Source organism: Lycium barbarum, chromosome 9 (genome assembly GCF_019175385.1).
Source record: "Lycium barbarum isolate Lr01 chromosome 9, ASM1917538v2, whole genome shotgun sequence".
Lineage (NCBI taxonomy): Eukaryota > Viridiplantae > Streptophyta > Magnoliopsida > Solanales > Solanaceae > Lycium > Lycium barbarum.
In genome coordinates, this window is record NC_083345.1 from 419,832 (window position 1) to 441,142 (window position 21,311).

The 21,311-nt window shown below is 34.7% G+C and overlaps 1 protein-coding gene and 1 long non-coding RNA gene across 6 annotated transcripts; both read right to left on the reverse strand.

The window, feature by feature from the left end:
• Positions 1-804: 804 nt before the first annotated feature.
• Positions 805-6,906, reverse strand: LOC132610192 (uncharacterized). Its single transcript, XR_009571058.1, has 2 exons — positions 6,382-6,906; positions 805-5,732 (listed from the first exon to the last, which is right to left on the reverse strand). It is a non-coding gene; the product is annotated as an uncharacterized LOC132610192 (long non-coding RNA).
• Positions 6,907-7,187: 281 nt separating this feature from the next.
• LOC132609483 (uncharacterized) lies at positions 7,188-19,376 on the reverse strand. 5 transcript variants are annotated; one of them, XR_009570863.1, is made up of 15 exons: positions 18,917-19,376; positions 16,662-16,800; positions 16,188-16,407; positions 15,995-16,095; positions 14,965-15,086; positions 14,800-14,891; positions 13,777-13,882; positions 12,596-12,750; positions 10,367-10,491; positions 9,794-9,903; positions 8,894-8,991; positions 8,562-8,800; positions 8,278-8,421; positions 8,025-8,167; positions 7,188-7,957 (listed from the first exon to the last, which is right to left on the reverse strand). XR_009570863.1 is itself a non-coding variant. In XM_060323472.1 (15 exons), exons 1-14 carry the CDS (start codon positions 19,277-19,279, stop codon positions 7,882-7,884), a joined length of 2,343 nt encoding a protein of 780 aa, XP_060179455.1. In that variant the 5' UTR covers positions 19,280-19,375; the 3' UTR covers positions 7,188-7,525; positions 7,868-7,881. The 5 variants fall into 5 exon arrangements, 4 of the variants coding, with proteins under 4 accessions (XP_060179455.1, XP_060179454.1, XP_060179453.1 ...); XM_060323472.1 differs by having other exon boundaries at positions 7,188-7,525; positions 7,868-7,957; positions 8,025-8,421; positions 18,917-19,375; XM_060323471.1 differs by having other exon boundaries at positions 7,188-7,750; positions 7,868-7,957; positions 8,025-8,421; positions 18,917-19,375.
• Positions 19,377-21,311: the final 1,935 nt, after the last annotated feature.

The following is a 21,311-nucleotide window of genomic DNA, read 5'->3' on the forward strand; positions in this document are numbered from 1 at the left end:
ATACTATAGTTTATGCAATATTTATCACCATAGATTTCATCCAAAGAAATAGCAAATCAGTACGCAAGGAAGACGATATAGCTAATGTGAAGAATGAAGGGCAAATGCAAGAAGGGTCTTTCGAGGTTTTTATTTAAAATAGCGGAACTAAAAATGGTAGTTGTCGCTTTAACATAATATGCCCATAAGACGAATCAAAACGAGTGTGATATGAATTTTTGAAATTATTAACTTTTTTGAAAATAATTACATTCTAAAAGATAAGTTCTGAGGAAATTATTATTTTATATCCTGATCCGAAGCTTACATTGTTAGGATCTGTCACTACAAGAAAATGTCAAAATTGTGACGGACAAATCTATCATAAATCCGTCACAAATCAGGGTTTGTGACGGATTTGTGACGGAACCGCGGCCATCAAATAGTCTTTGGTCATAAATTTCTTTTGACGGATCACAATTTCGTCACAATTTTTTGTGACGAAATTGTGACAGATATTTTTGTCACAAAATTGAGAATCCTTACTAGGCTTGATTCCGTCACAAAATTGTGACAGATTTGTGATGACTTAATCCATCACAATATTTGTGATAAAACATTTTCCGTCGCAAATTTTAATTTCTCACCCAAGCATTTGTGACAGCATATTCCATCACAAATCTTTATGACACAATATTCCGTCACAAATTCAAACCTTTGGTGGCTATTTTGTGATGGATTTGAGGCTAGGTTTTTCATCAAAAATTTTATTTGTCACCTTTCACATTAATATAAAATGACATCAAGTTAGCTAAAAGCACAAAATAATTAACAATAACAAAAATGTAACTTTCATACTATGAAATATATTACAAATCAATTTAAAAATTGCAAATCCGTAAATTCTTCTATAAAAATCTAGAAATTCTAAAGACCGAGTATAAAGTTAACAAAAGTCTAACATTAGTAACCACTAAAGCATCCGAAGAGTCTGTATCGAAGGGACGAGAATCGAAGAAGGAATGATAATACCATCTTACTCATCATGCACGCATAAATCGCTCCTCCACATAATGTAACCGACCTTCTCTCTGTTTGCTCAAACTTGAAATATCCTCCTCTATGCATTGTTAGAAAACGATGCTCTAGTCTCTTACATCACCTGCTCTGTTTTAGCCTCAGATCACTTATCAAAATAATTATTCTGCTGTATCAAAGGTAAGAGATCAGATAATAGCAAATGGTCGACATCAAGTCAATGCTATCATCATACAATTATGCCCAAAATAAATTGAAATGTGCACAATGCACCAGGACAACATGGTCAATCTTTTGTATATGACAAAAATATGACATAACTATCTTAAACTAGTGAACCACAATTGAAAAGTTGAACAAATTCCTAATCTTGAGAAATTTAATCAATCACCAGAAAGTAGAGGACAATTGTATCTCAAACACTTGCTTATGATTATAAGATCAGCACCACCTCAGAGAAAAGAGAGGGAGGGCGTCAAGTACTTTTGTATTAATGTGGAATTAGCGCTAAGAGAAACCTTGTTATACCCTGTCAATAGAAACGATTAGACTTTCGGCTAAAATAGCTCACCAAGATGCTTACCAAAGTCATGCAATTTTATTCCCTATGAGAATATCCAACCACACGATACATTGTCACGAAACATGCAATAACTATATGACATGTCAATAAATTTCAAAGTAAACTTTTTCACTTCTCAAATCTATATATAATATAAAGCTAGGCATAGACAATCCTATGTGGCATCTCTCTATGGCCTCCATTGACATTTATCTTTTTTCTCTTTTTTTTGCCTTTCTCACCTATTTTAATTCATTTTATTGTAACAAAAAATCTGAACTATTACTCCCCAACCTTTCCCATTCCATATAATAACAAGCTTAATAAGAGATTCAATTTTTATTAGGCCTTTTATTACTACTGCAGTCTGTTAGCCTTCCCAAAAGAAGACCAACAAGCATATTTTAACTAAAACACTGACGTTGGTATTCCCCACTAATGTTTTGTTAATGCTAATAATTACCGGTATAGTTAATATGCAATTAAACTTTAGAAATGAAACTTCCATATATAAGGTGGTATAACTTAGCTGACGTGATCCATTTTCCCTTCATTCTTTCAACTTCCCTTACAAAAGCCAAAATAACAGCAAATTTTGTAAATGCAATAATATATTTTAGTTTCTAAAACCTTTCATTTACAAAGCCTCTCTTTTCTTCTTCTTCTTCTTTTTTTTTTTTTTTTTTTTTTACTAAATGAAGAAAATTAATAGTGATCTTGCAAACTATATATATTATGATACGGTGAAGAAATGAGTATGATGGAGTTGACAATAGTCAGTAATATAAAGAAAGGAGTTGTAGGAAGATAACAATAGCTATGAAGGGACTAGAAGCAGCCAAGGATCCAGGATAAGAACCTTAACGTCCTTAATCTGTATTCTCTTGTATTCTCAATTTCTCACTTTTCCGTCTTTTTTTTATGGTTGATTTGTAACACATATTTTTAATATTTTGTTTGTAGTTTTTATTCGAGAGAAAATAATAGTAATCTTGCAAATTATATATATTATGATATGGTGAAGAAATGAGTATGATGGAGCAACCAATAGTCAATGATATGAAGAAAGGAGTTGCAGGAAGATAGCAATAGCTATGAAGGGACCAGAAGCAGCCAAGGATTCATGATAAGAACCTTCACGTTCTTAATCTCCATTATCTTGTATTCTCAATTTCTCACTTTTTCGTCTTTTTTGCTATGATTGATTTGTACACATATTTTTAATATTTTGTTTGTAGTTTTTATTCGAGAGAAAATAATAGTAATCTTGAAAACTATATATATTATGATACGGTGAAGAAATGAGTATGATGGAGCAACCAAATAGTCAGTGATATGAAGAAAGGAGTTGCAGGAAGATAACAATAGCTATGAAGGGAACAGAAGATCGAGGATAAGAACCTTAACGTCTTTAATCTCCATCTCTTGTATTCTCAATTTCACACTTTTTCGTCTTTTTTGCTATGGCTGATTTGTAATAATCGAGAGAAATGAAACAATGTTTACATACTAATGCCTTAGAATGTGGTGCAAACTTGATTTTGAAACATTAGCTTATTCATATTTACTACAACTTCTAAAAACCAAGGTAGTAGGCAAAACATTCTGAATTTTATCTCATGAAATAACTTTAATTATCACAAGTGTAAGCATTTTATGGTTTTAAGAATGATTTACATGTCAATTGTTGTTAGGGTAATTTATTTGTAATGGTGCTTTAATATTTTAATATGCATTTATTAAATTTCAACTTTTTTTTCCAATTCACCTCTCTACATACCTAAGGCCATCTAGCATTCATATTGAGTATCAATCATTTTTTTTAAAATAAATTAGAGAATTTTTTATCCCTTGAAAATAAATTGATTGTCTAATTGAATAGTTTTGATCGACAAAGAGAAAAGATCAGCTTCCTATTATTTGAAATATAAAACTAGGCATTTTTGTCAATATGGAATATATTGTGCTCTTCGCCATAAATTTCGTCTTTAAGATAGATGTGAGAGAAATCTGAGTAAAATTTGGCTCAAGTAACAAATTATAGTAGGTTAATTTTTACTTTTTTTTTTTTAATTTCTCCTAAACGTGAAAGGAATGTATATTGAAGTCTAATTTATAATAAGTGAAAGAAAAAAAAAAGATAGAATAATTTAAATTAGTAAAACATCGATCAAGGTTACATGATTCTTTTTAATTTTTTTCTTTCTTAAAAAAATAAAAAATATCATTTAAAAAATTAAATGATTGAAGTTTTTTATGCCTGCGCGAAGCGCGGGTAACTTCACTAGTTAATAAAAATGTAGGAAGGTGATTAACTTTATTGCCTTCAAAGGCAATTTTCCATTAGTTATATTACGCTTCACTAACATAACAAATCAAACAACTTTACTACAACCCTACTAGCAAAGATACAAGACGCGACACCCAGAAATACAAAAATGGATCAATCGATTAATTTGATGAAACCATTTGGACTTAGTCAAAAGATATAATCGCCCTCTCATAATCAGAAGAAATGCACTCTACATAGCAAAAAGTACATGTAACGCTTTGTTATCTTTGTAGTCATTGACAGTGAGAAATACGGATATGATCAGTAAACTATTAAATGTCAATAAAGTCAATGATGTATGTTCCAGACCAAAACCATGATTTTCAAGCTGCGGAACATTAAGGAGAAATATGAATATGACCAGTTAAGTGCTTAATGTCTATCAAGTCAACGATGCATCTCCCATCTGATAGAGGAAGGACAAAATTCAATTCTCCTTTAACCTTTCTTAAAAAAACCATCAAGAAATCTAGTTAAAAAATAGATGAATCAGAACAGAGCAAAAAAGGAAACATCTCTTGGTAAAAAAATTAAAGAACAGGAACAGAACAAAAGCACTCAATTTCTAAAATTTTAGTAGTCAGACATGGATTGTATGATTTTTTAAGCCACAAAGGTGTATTGGTCATAAACTGAAGATATAGAGTTGGGACCCAACCACTCAGCCTTGTCAATAAAGTCATAACAATCTTTTAACTTAAAAACTTGTAACTAGCATTCTCAAGAAATAATCTTTACTACATATAAAGTACCTTTTTTTCTTTCACCAGAAACAATTAGAACTACATAGCTCTCATTACTATTAACTGAAACACTTAACAGAAAGCCTTAAAAGGATATGGAAAAGTGATCAATTTTCATTCTGAACTTGTATATTAATCTCCATGTAAAACAGTTTCTTTTCATTTTTTTTAGTTTAAAAATGGGATTGATGTATTTCTTATTCTCAAAACATCATTCAGATGTATTTCTAACTAATAACACTAAAAATGAACACCCCTTGACATGAATAGAAAATCATTTGGACTCACCCCCCCCCCCCCCCCCCTTCACATACTGGGGATTTTCATGAATTAAGGCTACTCAGACTTTAACACATCCAAATTTCTTTGAGTCATTTCATCGAACAATTGTGTGGCATAACTACCATTCCTCCATTTCTGAAGATAAATGGTTGAAATGCCCTCCGACTCAATGAAATGTTGAAATAACCCCCATACTAGCAGCACACATACCAAACCTACTTATTTTCAAGTCAAACAAAGTCCATCTCTAGAAGATTTTAAAATAGAAGCAACTTACCATCTAAAATGAAATGTAGTCCAACAATAGATTGTACTTGAATTGAATTAATGAATTCTCTTAACCGTGAATTAGGACCAGCATCCTATTACCAAAAACATCTGCTAAGGTAGGTAAGCTAGACTAATTAACTTTCTTAGTTTGCATTGTTCTCTTCATGCTCTAAACTTAGCAAATTCAAATAAACTAATGTACTCCAACAGATCCACCTGTATCAATAATGAAACAATTTTACTTTGAATATAAGAAAATGAAAAGCAAAATCAACTAAAAAAACTCTTTAGTTAAGTTTCAAGAATTCTAGTTATCCTAAACTCACTTGATTCTACGATGAATATTAGTTACCCGGAAAGTGCCGCCAAATACTTACATGAGTGATGGCGCCAAAGTCTCTTCATCAAGTCCAACAAATCAGCAAAAAGAAGTAAGAAGCTCTATAAAATGCAAACCTTTAAGAAAGAACTCCTCTTTGCCTTCTCCTCTTGATCCTTGATTGAAAATGGAGGTTGTTGAAGTTTTCTGCAAAATAAGTTGCAATACACCATAAGACGATACGAGCTAGCAATATCTAGACATATAAGCTTCAAAACTAAAGGCACAACTAGGATAATACTACGAATATCACTCAAATGATCTGAGCTACATAAGATAGTGAAATAAGCACATCTATGATAATACTATGAAGTAAAACATGAACTTCGGGACCAAGCTTATACTGCGAACCCTTTTCTTTCGATAACAAAGAGTGATTTTTAGGACGTAACGATTGCAGCCATAAATTGATCATGAACATCGGAAGTTCCTTTAGGAAAATCAACATAGCAACAAAAAATTCCTTTAGTAAAATCAAAGCTTTTCCATTTAGCCCAAAATTTGTTCAAATCAGAAAGAAACTAATTAAAATTTTACCCACTTCAAGTGAAGGACGCAATATTCTAGTTTGATGAAGACCCACCACAAAAAATTCAAAAATCGGTGCATGCAAAAGCTAGTAGGAGTTTTTTTAAACATAGATTGAAAGATCTAATAACAAGATCCAAAAATTATTCACTTTAGAATACTTACATAGGAAATCAGAGACAAATTTGGGCAAGAATTGAAGGACCCAATATGAAGAAGATCCAAAAGTTATTCACTGTAAGTTTTGGTTAATAGAGAAAAACTAAACCTCTTAGTGAAGATGACAACGGAGTCGAAGTGAACGGCTGGCTACTTTGCTGAAATCACCGAGAAATTAACTGAGTCGAAGCTTAGAAGAGTCTAATTTTGGGGAAAGTAAAGCTACTTTGCTGAAATGTAATGGGGTCTAATTTTGGGGGAAGCAAAACTATTTTGCTGAAATGTAATGGGGTCAAATTTTGGTGGGAAACTAAAAAGTAGTGAAAATTTTTGGGGCCAAAATTAAAAAGTTGCCTAATTTTGTTGTTGTGAGGGAAACAAATCTATCACAAATTTATATATTTATTATTAATTGTCTTGTTATTATATTTGTAACGGAATATTCAATCCGTCACAATTTTTGTCACGGATTTGTGACAAATAATTGTCATTTTTTCTTAGCAGCCTTAATTTGTGACGAAAATATGTCCGTCACAAAAATCATATTTAAAATTTGTCACAAATCCGTTACCCTCAAAATTTTTATGGGAAAAAAAAGTTTTTTACATTTTTTTATGTATGAAAGGTTGATCCATCACAATTCCGTCACAATTTGTGATAGAACTGCTCCGTCTCAAATATTCCGTCACAATTTTGACATTTTCTTGTAGTGTGTAAGTCGCTAGCTTTTCGCTGATCATTTATTGTTTAGTTAAAATTAAAATGATATGATTAGAGAAGTGAGATTACTTTTAAAATTTTTGTCGTTATTTCATTTTTTCTATCGACCAAAGTCCAAACAAACATTTGATACCATTCCAAGTGCTAGCACAGGAAGTCAGGAACTTTAGACGCTAAAGAAACTTGGACTTCAAATAAGAGTTACAAATGATAATCTTTCTCACAATAAGAGTTACAAATGATACTGTTTGTTTATATACACAAAAAGCGTATCATAGGCTGAAGCTTTCAATTTCACAATGACAAAATCCATGCTTTGTGATATTCTGATGCCCTTCTCTCAAAGTTTGTTCATCCTTTCAAAGTTGAAAAGAAAAGAGATGACAAGATTGGTCACTTTTAAGTGAACTCACAAAATTTAAGGAATCATTCTGCAGTAACAAAGTGCTTATACAATTAAGACACATAAAATGATTAAGCTGACTTGTTGCGAAGCAGTTCTGGATACAGGCTCTTCTGAGGTTGTGAATCACCTAAGAGAAAGAAACAACTTATGCAACGATAATATACATCGCATTCTTAGTCAGGAAAAGTGATGATAAACATGCTTCTGTTGATCTGGTTACATCCTCGGAAGTAAATGCTTGTTCATTTAATTGTCATGGTCATGTTTATGAATCAGTTCTTCCCAATGATATCTAGGTTGCCAGACTAGTACAATGCTTGTTCAAGAAACACGTGGAGTGAATTGGCATTCTCTTTGTGAAACAGAAAATAAAATGTTCCAATCAAAAATACAATAGAAGTAAAAGAGAAGGATAAACCATTAAAAAGATCGTGTCAAGGACTACAAAGTTGATGACGTGACAACTGACCTTGTTGTCACCAATCACACAATTTCAGATGCATCGTCTGGAGCTTTAAGTTTTCCAGTCTTAAGTATATTTTCCAGTGCATTCTGACATCTGAAGAAGTAGATATTAGTATGTCTATGGAAAATCTATTCTGGAAAAGGAATGCTAATTTAAATACCTCCAAGGTAGATGGTCCAGGAACATGTATGGTGATACTATTATATCTTTAAATGCTTCTCTTTTCGCTACATATGCCCTAAACCTGCAGCTTCTCTCCCAAGTTCTCAAGCGTTTCCACAAGGGTTGATGAAGGCCATCCTTCTGTGGCACAATATGGATAACAAGACCAGGTAAATACAACTCCGGGATACTCAATGATGACTTATTTTGGGAAGATGGAACAGCCTCCATAAATTCGGTTAAAGGATCACCAAATGGACTTGAACCAGAAGTGGAGCAATTGAAAGGACTGTTGAAACGATTTAATGAATCAGTTGAACCGATTTTATCATCAGAGCTAAGATCTGTATCTAAGTCATGCAAAACAGAGGATCCTGGTTCATGCTTAGCCAATCCTGCAGAAATAGTAGCACTTTTGCATGAAAAAGTGAAATAGTTACAAATAGAAGAAACTGCAGACAAATACAGTTAACTAGACACAACATGATTAAATGAGGCATGTATTCACACGGCAAATTCAAAAGTCCAGTAGTACCATTTTCAAGCTGGCTATGGTTGATTTGGTTTGTACAACTTGACAAAGAATTAACTGACGATTCTCCATCGTTCATGCTTTTCTGACAGACAGTCAGTGAAGTAAAGTGATGAGCAAGTTTAAGAATTGTTGTAATATCAACAGTGCCATCTTCTGATAGTGCCTTAAGTGCAGCTGCTTGAAGTCTCATAATTGATGCTACTGAAAGGCGTGCTGAAAATTCATCATTGTTTACAATGCTGGAAGATGTTAAAATAAAAATGGAAGTTAATTTAATAGCATATGAGCAGCAACACTCAGTTGTGGCAGAGATAATAACACACTGAAAATACCTGGTAATGAATTCTGAACAAACATCTGCTACCACCAGACCCACACATGGGAGAGCACCATATGTGTAGACGTGTAAATCTGGATACTGTTTGCGTAGCTGCTCAACAAAATATAGTAATTTGATTTATAAATAGGCTAGAGGTAGTAACTCCAGAAATTTATATCAATTAAGAAAATAACTGATTGGAAATATATGGAGATCAAAGTGACCATTACAAAATTCAAAGTACGGAGATGAACTTCACAAATCTTTACATAACTAGGGATTGTCTAGTTATGTAATCTAGACAATCTAACAATAAAATACTTTTTTCTGTGCTTGAACTAATCCGCCATTGTTTACACAAAATGAGTCTATTAAAATCAGGGGTGCATTAATCAGCAATTCAGTTACCCAATAAAGAAACTGTGTTTTCTAATAGATGGTCTTGCACGTTCAAGTATATATATTTTAAAGATATGTAGTCCAGTTCAGATCATACCCCAAGGATAGCTGATGAAATCTATTGACAGCATATTTATTGGAGATGATACTATCCATTAAAATATCAGAATAATATATTTGGTTGAAAAGCTTTACCAGTGTAAGAATGTGAGAATGTGATTTTAACAAAGAAAATCACCAGCTAGATAAACAAACAAGTGAATTTGATTCAATCACCCTCTATTATTCTGAATCCAGATGCTTATGAAGCAAAAGTGACACCGACACAAAAAAAATACAATTATCACACATTTTTTTCTTTTGTTCTTTGGACAAGTTTCACCAAAAGGAAGAGGAGGGAGGGGGGTGGGGGAGGAGAGGGGAGAGAGGGAAAACGGCATGCATGTCCTGTACAAAGAGCGGCCAGACATGACAGAAAAGTTCCAGGAATGCATTTCATTAGACAAATGAATACCTTCATTCCTAGTAAAGCAGCAATAGCTCCTCCAAGGGAATGCCCCACTATTCGCACACCATATCCCTCACACTCACATCCTACTCCCAGCAATGAGGAGAGAAATCCACCTGATATAGACAAAGCACACATATTTTTACAAAATATCATAGCAGATGCGGAGGTTTAATTCGAAGGGGAAAGATAAATCAATTCACTTCGTAAATTTGTTGGAGTATGATGATAGCTAAAGAGGTAAAGCCAAGCTGTGGCAACCTTATATAAGGGCCTTTTTTTTTTTTTTTTTTTTACTGGTAAAGTTAAAACCTTAAGTGGGTTCCTCTTTTTTAAACCAAAAAATATATATATATATATATAAAAACTCAAAAAATCAAAAAAAAAAAAAAAAATTAAGTGGGTTCCTCTTTGCCACGTATATAAGGGCCTTATATACACTCCTTCATATCAAACATGTCAACCTGCAATTCTAGCACTAATAACTCATCTCAGCATTTAACTAGATGCTACGCATGATTTCAGGTCAAAAATAAATAGATACAAGCATTACATAATCCCGAAAACAATGCACTGTACCATCTCCAGAATTTCCATCTACTTGCATGTAAAGATCACGTGCGGCCTCAACTACTCCAGAGTGTGCATGGTGTGGTGTGGATGAAACCACTCTTTGACGAATGCATGGGTCAAAATGATTGCCACTGAAAGAGAATGATGCATTAAAAAAGAAAAAAAAAACAGTGTAGTCAAATACTGCTGCTTATATGCTATGCAGAAACCAAGTACGGCAAATTTAGGCAGTAATCGGAGCAAAACGAGAAAATCACATAATATTGCTACAAAGAATGTTCAATCTCTTCTTGGTTCCTCAATCTAACCCAGTAAATCTCTTATGTGAGTGTAGATCATTTTTCCTTATTTTTTATGTGTTTTTTTTTTTTTTTTTTTTATAATTGTGGTGTTTGGGCCAGCTTACCTACACCTCGACTAATTCCACGAGGTACCTACTACCTCCCACCAGCATAGGTAACGGGTATCTCTATCCACCAAGGCTGGGAAGAAATCAACTAGTGTTTTTTGCCTCCATTGGGATTTGAACCTGAGACCTCATGGTTCTCAACCCACTTCATTTTTATGGTTTTAGCTTTAGGTTGAACACTATAATGTGTTACTATGGTGTATATCATTTCCACTTTATGTAACATTGCTTTATTAGAGAATATGGACTATGGACCCAACTCAACTCCAAAAGTTAGCTTTATTACATCCTATACACTTAAACAATGCGGGACTGTAACATCTCCTCCATTCTCGGTACAATGAAAGAACCGAAACATCCAACGCAAGATCTTAAGATAATTGATGGAGTGGCCCAAGATCTTTTTTAATCATTTGAAATTCTTTACGCAACTTACAAACAATAATATACTCAACACTCTCTTGCACATGTAACTCTATCTTAAGGTTCACACGTGAATTTTAGTGTGAACTTACTGGAACGAACACTAGCTTATCATTGGTTGGCTCTGTACAAGTTTTAACAGAGTACTAGTGATATTGTCCATTTTGAACATAGGTCCACACAGCTCTAAAACGCATCACAGGGATCTAAGGCATGTTTCCTCGTGTGTAACATCACTTTTGTGTCTTGTGGACATGGAATCACCTAGGGTATTATATACACTGACAATCTCCCTAGGGACTAAACATCTTTACTGAGGTTTGCCCCACCATCGTTCGAAGTTACATGTGGAGCAGCTCTAATACCATATAAAAGAAGTTGATCATCCAATCCATTCAATTATAGATGAGATGATGGAGTGGGCCTAAAACCTTTTTACACCATTTGGAAGTATTTACACTACCATGTGGGACAACAATATACTCAACAACTTCAATGCTAGGAAGATTGTGGCAGTATATGCGTAGCATTTTTTGAGACATGTATACTTTCTTTTACTCTAAATGAAATCCAGCCAAACAAAATTCTTCCGAAGTTCTTGTCACAAAGTAAAGGAGAATTCTTCAGAAGTACGCGTAAGTATAGTACTTAGGCTCAATCTAGATACTTGGATCTCTAAAGACAAGTTTAGGCGATGAATGACCTTGCTTGGTGCAGAGCCGTTAGATTGTTCCTTTAATAGCTTTTTAACTGCGTGTACCTTAGAATCCTTATAAAAAGAAAAAAAAACTGTATGTACCTTAGAATCTTTTGTTTCTAGTGAGTTTATACATATTAGCACTATTTCTTCCTTCCAGAGTCATAGATAGCCTTTTCAATTTTCTATTCGATTACCACGATGCGGAAACATCCTTCCGCAAGTCCAAACAAGAGGAAAAACAAAAGAGAAATGAAGATAGAAAGAGAATCTAAATGAAGCTCCATAAGTATGATGTTGCATATAAAGCAAAAGAAGAGAATTTAAAGATGGTATGGTTTTTTATTTTTCAAGTCTAAGTGTCCATGATCTGCGAAAACCTAAAAGTCGGGCATGAGAAAAAGGGCAACTGTTGAGAGGTGGTAATACAAAAACATTTATCCAGGAGTCATAGCAGTTGGGAACTTGCAAGGTAATTCTAATGGTCACAAGTACCTAATCAAGAAGTATTTAAAAAGCACAGGTGGAATACCAAAGAGAAATGCAAAGATGTAATGTCAAAAAAGAAAGCAGTCAAAGGATGTCTGAGAGTGACGCCAGAAGCAGATTTATGTCCAAGTGCATATGTGACAAGGACCAAATGAGTGTAGAGGAGATAGAAAGATAGATAGATATATATAGAGAGAGAGGGAGAGAGAAAGATTACTTTAGCAGGCTATCTAATTCTTCTTCAGTAAGGCAGCATTCCCTGCCTAAACCATCAGTTATGAGGTCTTCAGGGGTCTCAGTTCCCCTTACAGCAATTACAACGGATTTCACATTATGCAAAACCACAATAAAATATGCTGCTTTACACTTCCCCTGAAACAGAGATATGGAAGTTGTTATTTTTTTAAAAACGAAAGACAATATCTCTTTTTTGGATAAGAAAAATTAAAGACAATATTATAAGGAAACACAATGGTACAAAACCTATTCCTGCCCCCCCCCCCCCCCCCCCCAAAAAAAATCCGAAATAAGATATGTAAAGTACTCATGGTTTCACTTGATTCAAAATATAAATAAAAAAAAAAAAAAAGACATGGCAAACTTTTGAGAGATGTATAGGAATTGTTGCCTGGAATTCAATAACGTAGAAGAGCTAAGATGGAAACTAAAAGACAGAAATCTAGTCGGAGGGCAAGAAGAAGAAGAGAAGTAGCGTCAAGGCTGTCAAAGACTGGAGAGAAGTCTGCAATCAACCGGAGCGGAGTTGCAGTGTCACGTGTCAGTTCAAAGTCATAATTTCTCTAATAATCGGTATTTATAGTCTGATGGTCTTAGTGCCACAACGTCTGTCCCCGCATTTATGATAAGATGGCCTTACTAATGACAAAATGTTTTTCTATCTTCAAGCTTTGACTTTCTCCTGTCTAAGCATGCACTTCAGTGAAGTTGCATTGTTACCCCCAGAGCAATCAGCCCTCACCTTGAATTGCCTCATACTACAAAGTGGTCGCTTTTCAAAATTAGAATCAAAGTCTTCAACTAATTCAAACTTATGAAATTACAGGCCTTATGAAATGACAATCTGACAGTTCAAACTTCATACGGTTTATAAATAGCTTAGACATCAAAATATAGTTCACGTGGTTAGGCAATTGCATGGTTTCAATATGTCCTTACAAACATAGAACGAAATAGATAAGCGGACAAAAGTTTGTGATTTACTGTTTAGAATCTGGTAGTGCTATTACATAGGTAGCTCGTACAATCAGAAAATAATATTACACTCATGTCTATTAACACCACACCTGGATGGTTAGGTGATCAGTGATCAGAACTTAGGAATGTCATCGCAAAACATCTGCAGCCTAAAATAGCCTACAAATCTAAAGCTAGACTTACTTGATTAACACGCCCTTTTCTGAGCATATGTGCTGACAAATGAACGTGTTTCAAGAAGGCTGCTGCATGACCTCGCCACCAGTTGTCACCTTCTAGTAAAGGGCGCCTACATCAATAGATTTTGATTCCAAAAGGAAAAAGAAGAATCAAGCACCTATACGAAGAACCAAACAACAGTTTGAAAATGCCAAAGTGCCATAGAGATTAGGGTTCGGGATCCTCTAAGGAAGCAGATTTAAAGAAGTCAATAATCCTTAGCAGGAACCTTCATTTGATTGTGCTGGGTCTTAAATTATCAGGTATCTGAACATAAATAAAGAAAGCTACATGAACCAAGGTAATTCCACTTTATCCTTTTATGTCTAATATCAGTTGCTGGCCACCAGTACAAGACTAGACATACATTTGAAGTTTCCTGAGTGGAGCAAGCAGTTATCATGCACCAAGGGTTGTACTGTGTATGTATGTCTGATACTCTAGGATACTTAAGAGCAAAGAGTGATGAGCATCTTAACGTTTCTCAAGATCTTTCAGGTTTAAGAAGGCTAATTCCTTTAAGCCAAAGCTCTTAGAGGTGATCTGAAGATTATTACTTCTTTTACTAGCAAGAATTGGAGCCTGTATATGGTCTATTTAAGGGAACAATCATTTGTTTGTTTCATCCCCATACTACAAAGCTCGATTCTCCTCCCATTAAACAGTAAAATCAAAATGTTAAGAGAATCTAATATGCCATATTTCAGTTCTTACATCCTGTCAACTCATATAGGAGTCCATTTATTCTCGATCTTTTGTTCCCATGTAAATTTTTTTTTTTTTTTTTTTTTTTTGAGAACTGGTATGTTGCCTTTGGTTCCCCTGTATTATCCATCCATATGCAAACTTATGACTTGAAGCCAAATACACTTCTATTTTTTTCCACTGAAGCCCTTTGTTTCCAACTATAAAAAGCCAATGCTGTTACATGCTATAACAATCCAAAGTTGCTGATCTACAACCAAGATAAACCAGTGGGTGTCTGACCTGTTCCAAAGCCAGGGAGCAAGAATCCCTTGCCTATAGAGCCATGAACAAGAAAAAAGTACAGGATTTCTTCCTATATCAAGTAATAGACCCTGCAATTGACCATTCCACATCAAAATAAGCAGAACGAGAATCAAGTCAAATTGAAATGCTTTGTTGTCATACCGTGTAGGCTGCTTCAGCAAATGGATGATAGAAAGCAGCCTCGCGCATCCTTTCCAAGGGTACAACCATTGACTCTTCATACGATTTAGAGAAGGAACGAGGATTCTGCAATAAAGCTAGTCCTGAATATCAAGAAGAGATCATTTTCTTTTACCTTACTGACAGAAAGAGGTAAGCTTGTTTTCAAAGTGAATACTTACAAATCGAGGAAATAGAAAACAAATACAATACTTAAAGCACTTCTAGCATTCATCACTATCATTTTTACTGTAATTTTGGATGAGAACTGTACTGAACAAAATGCGCAAAACAATAAGGAAAACCTTGATCTTTTCGATTGAATAAGAATTCTCCTCTTAGCTCCCCCTGCAATTAAAATCTCTAAGGATTTCAAATTACCTTTTTATTCTTCTCCATTTTATTTCCAGCATGAAACTTTGTGACTTTTTATATAACTATTTTTAAATCAATACCACCTTTTCCTTGTAGAAATCAGTCAGAACATCTGAATTCCTACTTCTAGAAACAACTGCAGCATCCAAACATCCTAAACTAGTTGTGGTAAGCGTAGATAATACTATGTCCCTTTTGCTTTTTTGGGGTGAACGAAGGTTTGGGGGCGAGTTAAAGCCCATGATTATTTTGTTTCTGTTTCTATATCACCCCTACTGTCAGATATGCTAGCACAAGGATGCACATAACAAACTGAGGAGGTATCTTCATGACTTTGGAAATTAGGGATACGCTTCTCCAGGTACATGTCCAACCAGCATGATTTGGTAGAGATGTTAGACTACATAATACAATATTATAACAGCTCTATTTATTAAGAACCTTTCATGTCCCACGTCGAGTATAAAAGGGCATCCAAAAGGATTTTAAGGTCTTGCATCATTCTACTACTTGTCTTAAGATTTTAGGTTGGGTACTCAGATTCTCACACTTCCTATAGAATGGGGAATTGTATTACATGCATCAAATAAAGAGTGCGTAAAAGTAAAGTACACAGACCCCCTATATCAGCACGAACCTGCCAAGAGCTCCAAATGACCTGTTCCAGATGCACGGTAAGTGACAAGATCACCAAGTAACTGTGCCACAGAACAAACTTCATCTTCCTCTAGCACAGTCCTACGGAGCAAACAGAGTATAACAAAGAAAGCGGGTTAAACAATCTCAATAACAATTCAAATCCTGTGGTCAACATATGCAGAGAGGCCTACAAGTATTTGACCCGTCCCAGACAGCACAAAGCTTCACGAATGCCATGATCAAATACCTCCCTATAATGTGCCCTCCATGCATTATCTTCCGTTGCATAGAAAGACCTCCATCTCAAGACATCGGCTCCAGCAAAACATTGTACTGGAGCCACATAAGATGTAATAACCATAAAAAGAATAAGCATGTTGCGTTGCCACCTTGAACCATTTGAGAGAATCCCTGCAAGATTAGTTCATAGAATCAGCCATCTATGCCAGTCTACCCAATAACAATCTTTGACATCTGAAGAAAACTTGAATCCACGAAACTGATGGTCGTGTTTAAAGTACCAAAAAGAAAAAGGAGAACAGTCGACACATATTATGGAAACATCATAACAAAGGAATCAGAGAAAATAAAGCATGTAAAAGCTTAAACAATATGCTCATGAAAGACAAAATTTTCAAGAAGGCACGCTTACAATTCCATATTACCTCTCAGACAGTTGCTTGATGCTGTATCACGATGAAAAAGATTGGTGACACTGAACAAAAGAAAAACAGCCCCAAGAAGTTGCACCATCGTAATCACCGAGGCAATTCGCGTCCACAATAATAGTCTCCTATATTTCCTCTGTAATCAGGCCATAATAATCAAAAGTATGTTACATATAAGAAATGTCATTCGGAGAGTTCTAATGATTTTAAATGTACAAAATACTTGGTAAAGGAGAATAATTTATCACACGCCCATCAGAGCAGATGAACATATCTTGCCAAAATAAAGCAATAATATATCTAAAGCAGCACACTGGCATCAAATTCTGTTTAAATCATAAATATAAACAATAACCAAAAGCTGCATATGTAAACATAATATATATACACATGTGAATGCTAAAAACCAGAGGAGATAAACAGTATCAGGTCTGTCTAAAAGGCTAATTTAGACGTCTGGGAAATAGAAACTAGGAGATGCTTAATCCAGCTGTGTGTGCAGAATATTGGTTTATTCAAGTAAAATTTTAGGCAGAACCTACCTTGTGTAAGAGAAAAACATATTACCACAATTCCTTTCATGTAATACTTTTGCGATAATGTAACATTACCTAAGAAACAAGTAGGCATTAGCCTCTTAGCTCTACAATCCTTTTCTTCTTTAGATCAAAGCTATGAAAAAAACATTTAAATTACTTTCAAAGTTTCCTTCCAGATGAAAAATAGCTCATGTAATATGTTCTCCATCTAAACTCACCTTTCAACAACTACTTTAATATTTTCTTCCACTGTCCAGTGACTTACTTTTGCTATTTATCAAGTTAGCAAGAAAATGACCAAAATGGTCCCTTATCTAAGGTAGTAGGTTCAAAATAGTCCCTTAAGTATCACCTGAGCAGTTTTGGTCCTTTAAGTCTGCCAAAAGCGTGCACTTTTTGTCTATGATAGATATTTACCAATCTTTGGATTGTTAAAATTAAATGGAACTGTGAAAAAAGAAAAAAAATTTAACCAGAAATTCCCGTCAAGACCCAAAAAGCGCAACATAAAATACTACATCAGACACAAAGAAGACCAAAAATAACAAAACTTGCACCTCAAAAAGTTGCACTAGACTCTTAAAATAGATCAAAAATAATATAAACTGCAAAAACTGGAATTCCAAATCTGAGTTCCTGTTAAATATTTTCTATTTTCAAAATTCCAGTTAAAGTTAATAACCAAAGTTTGATAAATATTTAACAGAGACCAAAAGCGATTGACTTTTGGCAAACTTAAAGGAATAAAAATGCTCTGGTGATCGCTAATATAATCGCTAAGTCAAATTAATACTTCAATTCCAATGCCCAATCAAATATCACCATATAAAATGAAATGCATACCAAACAGGAAAGAAAACTAGCATTCTTTTCCTGTTGACACAAATCAAAGCTACTGTAGGAAAAACAGAAAAAGATTAAAATTTACCCGTCTTTGATAGTGTTTTCCACCTATGTATAACTAATATACACTCTATTTAGTACTATTCTTATACATCGTAAACCATGGCATTAACAATACCAGTACTATTCCTATTCTAATACACCCTATTCAGTACCATTTAGAAATTATGTCATGCCAGCTTACCGAGGACATGACCGTAGACAGGCGGTTTTGAAGGGCACAGATTAGAGTAGAAGGTTAGTAGGTAGTTGAGTATTGTCCCACTTATCCTTCCATGCTAGTAGTCGTAGTATTACTCTTGTAGTTCCTTGCCTGTCGATTTCTGTTACTATTTGTTATTTCTTGTCCTTTGACTATTGTATCACATTGTTTCCATGGTTTGTTCGTCATTTCTTTTTCATCCTGCTTGTTCTTATGCCGAGGGTCTACCGGAAACAACCTCTCTACCTGTAAGGTCTGCATACATTCTACCCTCCAAAGACCCCACTTTGCGGGATTTCACTGGGTATGTTGTTGTTGTTGTCATGCATGTTATTTAATACAACAAACCAAACAGTCGATAAAAATTAATGACAGCATAGCTAATCTCAGCATTACTAATACTAACTATTAAGTAGTACCATTCTTGCACACCCTACCGAACTACCCCAAGTCAAATTAATACTTCAATTCCAATGCCCAATCAAATATCGCCACATAAAAACAAAATGCACATCACAACATGACAAAAAGAACCTTTTTTTTTTGCATTTCCACATAATAAAAGCTACTGTGGCAACCAAAAAAAAAAAAGGCGGGTAAAAAATTACCCGTCTTTGATGTCGAATAGCAGCCTGAGAATCAGGCAAATCGGTTTGAGAAGTCAAAATACTGGAAGCAGTATGTTGCTGAGCAATGCCAGTCCCAATCATAGCACAAATCCTAGTTAAGGAAACAACCATTAAAACAATAACAGGGGCAATACCCTTGTGGCCACATGAATTCCTTGCTACAATAACAATAACAACACCCATAATTATAATTAGCGCATTGGAAACGCCTAATACTAAAGCAGATCGCCTTAATCTCTTGAATTCAGGTGCCTTTATAGGCACCATTTTGCGAAATGATTTGAAGCCCACAAAGGGCCTTGGATTACGTGATTTTTTAGGAATGGGTAAAAGAGGAGACATTCAATTAATTAAATTTCACCCATCATCTTTGTTTTTAGCTTAAGAATTGTGGGATGGACATGGAGGTGTCGTTTAGGAGACAAAACACTGCGACACAAATCTCATTTGCGGAGATTTCTTTAATTTATGACGTGTAAAAAATTAGAATTTCATTGGTTACCTTTTCAATTTTCTTTTTCTTGCTAATTACCTTATTTGTTGATTTTATTTTTCAGAGGTTGTCTGATTGGACGCCTAAGTTATATAATTTCTCTATAAAATTTTATAGTATAACTTTTTATTTGCAACATAAGACTTAGCATTACTTTATTTTTCGGGGGTTTCCCAAAAACCAGTGTCCCGAGATCATTAAGGGAGGAGCAGCCTTATCCGCTGCAACACATTCTTTGGCACTAGACTTAGCATTACTTATTTAATCAATGTATTATTTTATGGATGAATCGGTGTAGAATACGAAGCAACATCTGAAATCATTATTCATTATAATCTCAATGTGACTATTTTGAAACAACCAACCTCTCAAGGTTTTTAAAATTATGGAATGTAATTTTGCATTTACTAAACTTTACTTTAACTAGTCATATAATTTAATGTGTTTCTCACATATTTCTTGGTCTAATTATTTGAAGATTGTTATTAGAAAATAGAATATATTGATGGCACCAATATTGATTGACCGTGGAAGGCGCCGTCATACAGCTAAGCCAATACTATTTTGTTAAGCCTTTCATTTTATCCACATAATATAATATTCATCACTCGTATACCATTTAAAAATTCATAATGTGACCTTTTTCTCAAATTAGAAAAGGCATATTTGTAGAAAAAAAAATAATACAAGTGTTAGCGGAAACGTAAAAGAAAGAACACAAGATTTAACGTGGTTCAGATCAAAATGATTCTACGTCCACCAATAAACAGTTGCTTTTTATTATTAACAAAGGAAGGGGAGATTTCTCAATTACACTTAAGAGAATTGCATCTCAACTCTCTACTCACTACAAAGGATTATATGAATTTTGGGATGATGAACAAAGAAGAATTGCCTCTCATTTTATAGGCATAAAATGACTTGGGCTCCAAGTGTGCTACATGGCATTTCAATTCTCCTCTACATCTTTGGCTCCAAGCAATGCATTCTTTGGCTCCAAGTAAATCATCCTTTGGCTCCAAGTAATAGAAATCATCCAACTAAAATTGTCACATGGATTTTTCTATCACATGACAAAAAAAAACAACTTTTTCAATCTCCACCTTAGTTTGCGTCACGAGCATGCGTATGAACAACTCCGGCCAAAACTTCTAAGCTTACTGGGCAACCCCGTTGTCAGAAACAAGAAGAATCAAACCATTGTTGAACATACCACCTCCACCTAACAACTGTTCTCTGGAAGTTGCATCAGTTGATGCGTACTCCCGCTAAGTCCTTGTAGTGTGCAAACTTAGCGAGCGGGACTATCTTAGTCAACATGTCTGCAACGTTATCGTCTGTGATAACCTTCACGACCTTGATATTCCCTCTTCAACAACATATCAAATAAAATGAAATCTGACATCAATGTGTTTAGTGCGCTCATGAAATCTCTGATTTTTTATCAGATGAATAGCACTCTGACTATCACATCTAAGGGTTGATTCTTGCTGAACCAAACTCAATTCCGCCACCAAACCTTTCAACCAGATAACTTCTTTCACCGCCTCCGTTGCTGCCATGTATTCTGCTTCTGTCGTAGACAGAGCGACAATCGACTGCAGAGTCGATTTCCAACTAACGGCACTGCCAACAAGAGTAAAGATGTATCCAATTGTGGACCTCCTTCTGTCAAGATCCCTTGCATAGTCAGAATCCACATAACCGAGAATTGAAATACCTCCACCACCTTTTTGAAAGGTCAGACCAACATCAGAAGCTCCCTTAAGATATCTCAATATCTACTTGACAACTTCCCAATGCCTCTTTCCTGGGTTGGACATGTATCTACTTACTTGTTACACCCCGTAAGAGTCCGTGCTATTTTAATTAAGACAAGAA